This window comes from Elephantulus edwardii, unplaced genomic scaffold (genome assembly GCF_000299155.1).
Source record: "Elephantulus edwardii isolate Elephantulus edwardi_28Jun2011 unplaced genomic scaffold, EleEdw1.0 scaffold00151, whole genome shotgun sequence".
Taxonomy (NCBI): Eukaryota; Metazoa; Chordata; class Mammalia; order Macroscelidea; family Macroscelididae; genus Elephantulus; species Elephantulus edwardii.
Genome location: NW_006399901.1, coordinates 3,007,108 through 3,011,849, shown reverse-complemented (window position 1 = coordinate 3,011,849; position 4,742 = coordinate 3,007,108). Strand labels below are relative to the sequence as shown.

General features: G+C 41.4%; 1 protein-coding gene across 5 annotated transcripts in view; it reads right to left on the bottom strand.

The window, feature by feature from the left end:
• Positions 1 to 4,742, bottom strand: part of DEPDC5 (DEP domain containing 5) — a 170,875-nt gene that overhangs the window by 130,163 nt on the left and 35,970 nt on the right. For all 5 annotated transcript variants that reach the window (XM_006894814.1, XM_006894811.1, XM_006894812.1 and 2 more), the window contains 2 exons: positions 1,774 to 1,877; positions 1,439 to 1,513 (listed from right to left, as the gene is read on the bottom strand). In XM_006894814.1, the coding sequence (XP_006894876.1) occupies positions 1,439 to 1,513; positions 1,774 to 1,877 (179 nt within the window). The remainder of the gene's footprint in view (positions 1 to 1,438; positions 1,514 to 1,773; positions 1,878 to 4,742) is intronic.

Here is a 4,742-nt window from a genome sequence, read left to right as displayed (position 1 = left end):
CTCAGTTGGGTCGCCCTTCTTTGGGATGGGAACAAATATAGATCTCTTCCAGTCAGTTGGCCAAGTGGTTGTTCTCCAGATCCAGGCCATAGTCTTCACAATTTCTTGCTCTGTGTCAGAAAGCTGGACAACGACTAGGCATGATAAAAGAAATGATGACTTTGAGCTGTGGTGCTAGAGAAGTGTATTGAATATACCACAGACTGCTAAGAGAACAAACAGATTTGTCCTAGAGAGGGTGAAACCAAGCTGTTTCTTGGAGGCAAGGATTCTGAAGCTTCATAACTTTAGGAAGTTAATTTTTCTTTCTTAGCCTGATGGTTGCCATTCTAAATAGTGATATGTGTTTGACACAATATTTATGAAAGGAGGTATCATACTCTAGCATCCCCAGCACCTGGGTACAGATACACAGGTAGGTGATACACATGGTGAGCCAACCACAGATAATCACTTCCATCATATTCCAGGGCTGGACAGGCACTTTACCCAAGCTGGGGCTATCAGACTCTGCAAAGTACAGGGAATCTTCTGAACAGAAAACAGAGACAGGAGAGCGGGGCAGGAGCCCCCTGTTCTGTGAATTCCTGCTGCTGCGTTTCCCACAGCCACTTGTCTCTGTCCTCCAACATGGCACTCAATCTCCCTGGTTGCCTCATCAAACCCTTGTGTCTTTACAGCAAATCTCTCTTTCTTTTCTATCACCTACTCAGCAGGTTCTTGTTATTTGCAAACCATTCGTCACCCACATGAAGACAGAAGAAATCACACCTTCATGTCAACTATCGTCCCTCTGGAAAAGGGGCTGGCAGTGGGCGAGAAGCACAGATATTAATTTTTTACTTTTCTTTAGTATTTGAATTTTAGTAAATCAAGTTAGGGAGCTCTGGTGGCCTAGTGGTAAGGAATTGTGCTGCCAACCCAAGACATGTCGTTCAAATCCACCAGTTTCTCTGCAGGAGAACCTGCAGGAGCAGTCTCTTCTGATGGGATTTACATCTTCTGAAAACCCACCAGAGGATCAGCTATGAGTTGCTTCCAACTCCATGGTACATAACAACAACAATATGAGTTACTTTTTAAAATGTAAAATATAGTGTAGAATACATATTCTTTTAATTACTCAGAGCACTTGGGGTGAAGGAGAAAGAATGAAAAATAAGAACACCGTTCAGAGTAAAACAAAGAGCCAAGTAAGGGTCTCCCTACTCTTTACCATTAGATTATCATGAGAATAGATTAAAATAGCAAATGAATCTCCCATCACAGATCAAAGAGCAAAATGCTGGTCATGAGAACTATCCGGTCAGAAAGTTCCGATTTCAATTCATGTCACTGGTGGGGGAATTTCATCTAGAGCTGAGTTTCAGGGCTTTAGTAAAAAGAAGTTCTCAGGCATGTGGAAAGGCCACTAGCTGTGATAGGCACAGGGACTTACCATTGAATGACAGATTGATGGCCTCTAGGTAGTTTCCTTGTGCTGAGGTAGAATTGTCTCCTGGAGGAAAACCCTCTGAAGCAAAAGATTCAACAAAGGAAAAACATCTCATGAATAATGAACACCTTACAGAATAAGCAAGAGGTATCTGACTCCATAGGGTCCCCGCCCTCCACTAGGGACAGTCATGTACTTATTACAGTTGGACCCATGTGGTAACAGGACCCAGACCAGACAGAAGCGGAAACTACATGCAGCAATGCCTTCCCTCTTTGTCTCTCGGTTCCCGTCTTCCCTCCTTCCCCACCACAATGTCTCTCACATGGATGCAGTACCTGCCTGTTCCAGTCGCACCAGCACTGGATACTGGATGAAGAGCTTTTTAATGGTCACCAGAAGTGAAGTCCACTCTTCTCTTCTCTCATTCTGCACGACAACTCTAAAAGGAGTATTGTCAGAAAACATCTGTTTCATACCTACTCCATACATTACTTGCTATGCGTCTGAAATTTAGACAATGCATAAGGATGACAGAATAAGAGTCAATGCCTTTGAGCTGTGGTGTTAGAGAAGGACACTGAGTAGCCCACGGACGGCCAAGAGAACAGATATGTCTTGGAGGAAGTGCAAGCAGGGTGCTCTTTGGAGGCAAAGATAGTGAAACTTCATCGTATACACTCTGGATATGTTGTTAAAAGGAGCCAGTCCTTGGAAAAGGACATCATGCTTGGAAAGGTCAGTGAAAGAGAGGAAGACCCTCCACAACATAGATTTGCACAGTGACTGTAAAGGTGGACTCGACTGTGTCAGAGACGAAGAGGATGGCACAGGATAGAGGACGGCAGGGTTCAGACTCACTGTTCACAGGGTCACTATGTGTCCTTGTCCACTCGACAGCACTTCACAGTGACAACTATATAAAGGACAGTAGGTCCCATATCGGATTCCAAGGAGAGAGATGGGATTCTCAGACATAAAGAAAATGGACCAATAAGCAGCAGTGCTACCTATTAATAATAAGTAAGTATCATTAAGTGTATTGTTAGGTGCTGTCGAGTGGGAACTGACACATAGCTGACCCTTCTGAGGGTTTTCAGAGGCTGTGAATCACATGAGAGGAGACGGCCTATCTTTCTCCCTTGGAGCAGCTGATGGATTCAAACTACCTGCCTTTGGGCTGACACCACAACTCCTTACCAGCTAGGCCAGCAGAGCTCCCTAGCACATAAGTAGTGTACAGTAATAAATAATCAAATCAAATGCAACTAACAAGTAAGAACAATGATATATCACCACAATCAACAAAAACAATTCATTGCCATCACATCAGAACCAACTCCTAGCTGACCTCCCAGAGGTTTTCAGAGGCAATAAACCTCTTGGAAGGAGAACGCCCATCTTTCTCCTGTGAAGCAATTGGTGAATTCAAATCCTGAGCCTCTGGGCCGGCAGCACAATTATCTACCTAATAGGCTGCCAGAGCTCCATCATCACTTTATTGAATTGTTGTTGTTGTTGTGTACTGTCAAATCAGATCCAAATGGCACTGGAGGAGATTGCACCTCCTTCTCCAGTGGAGCATCAGATGGATTCGAATCACGTGCCTTCAGGATTGCAGCGCAGCTTCTTGTCACTAGGCCACCAGAGTTCCTTCCACCATCACTTTAAAGGTCACATAAGTTTAAAATGGAAAAAAACGTTTTTTAAAAATTGTCTTGCGATTTGATTCATGTTCAGTGTTGGGCAGAGATAGGAATACTAGGAATGAGGATACAGGGAGGGGGGGCACAGACATACCCCTCTATAGGAATAGTAGGAATGAGGGGGCAGGGAGGGAGGTGCAGACATACCCCTCCAGAGGGAAACAGAGGGCTTCTTTCATTTGTCCTTTCAATAATTATTTACTGAGAACCTCTGCATATCAGCCAGGGGAGTGGATGCAAGTGGGCTCTGCTGTGTGGGCACGAAAAGTCTAAATGTTTCTAACCGGTAACCGGGAGGGGAATCCCGGCCTCTCACTTTGGCATAATAGTAGGTCCCCTTGCCACAAGAAAAAGATTGATAACCCAGTAACAAAACGGGCAAAGGACGTAAATAAACTCTTCAAAAGGAAGACATTCAGAGGACCAACATATTATCAATAAATGCTCTAAATCACCAGCAATCAGAAAGATGCAAATCAAAACTACTATGAGATACCATCATCACCCCCCAGTAGCAGTAGCAAAGTTAACAGGACAGCAAGCACTAAATGCTGGAGAAAATGTGGGGAGATTAGAAACCTCATATACTGTTGGTGGGATTCTAAAATGATACAACCACTCTGCAAGGCAGTTTGGCGTTTCTTCAAAAAGCTGAACATAGAGATCCCCTATGACTCAGTTGTTATATTGCTAGGAATATATCCCAAAGAAATTAGAAATGAGAAACAAAAACAAATGTGTACACCTACGTTCACAGCACTGTTATTCACAATAGCAAGAAATGAAAACAACCCAAATGTCCATCAGCCAACAAATGGATTGAGAAACTCTAGTACATTCACACAATGGTATATCACGCAGCACTAAGGAACAGTGATTCTGTGAAATATCACACAATGGAATATGATATAGCACTAAGTAACAATAATTTTGTGAAATATTGTTTAACATTGTAGATTCTAGAGAGCATTATGCTGAGTAAAATAACTCAGTCTCATAAGGTCAAATATTACATAAGACCAATATCGTAAAAACCGACAGATAACTAAGCAGGGTATGTATACATGTTCAAAAGGGGAAGGAGGAAAATCACCAGGATAGCAAAGTTTAGTGGGCAGATAAGGAGGTGAAGGAACAGGTAAGATTTTACAGGGACTTGAAAAGATGAAGTAGGTAAAAAGAGGAATAGAATTAATTATATCAAATATAATGTATGTGAAAAAAATAAAAACAAACAATAACAAATAATGTATGCAAATGTATAAAACACAATGCACTTGAATGAAACATAATGGATATAAATTATTGTAAGCAAGCCAATAAAAATATAAGGGAAAAAAACTTGGGGAAAAAATATCTAACACTAAAGAACTAGGTAAATTACACTAAAAGTTTACATAATGTGAAAAAATATTGTACAGCCATAAAAATTATGTACTTTTTTATAATTGATGAATATAAAGAAAAATACATGGAGGTTCACTATACTATTTTAAGTATGTATCATTTTCTTACAAACAAAAACAAATCAGAAAAGATGTCCATTTTAAAATGGAATAAATAGGAGATCCAAGATGGCGGCAGAGGCAGAGACAGCGTGG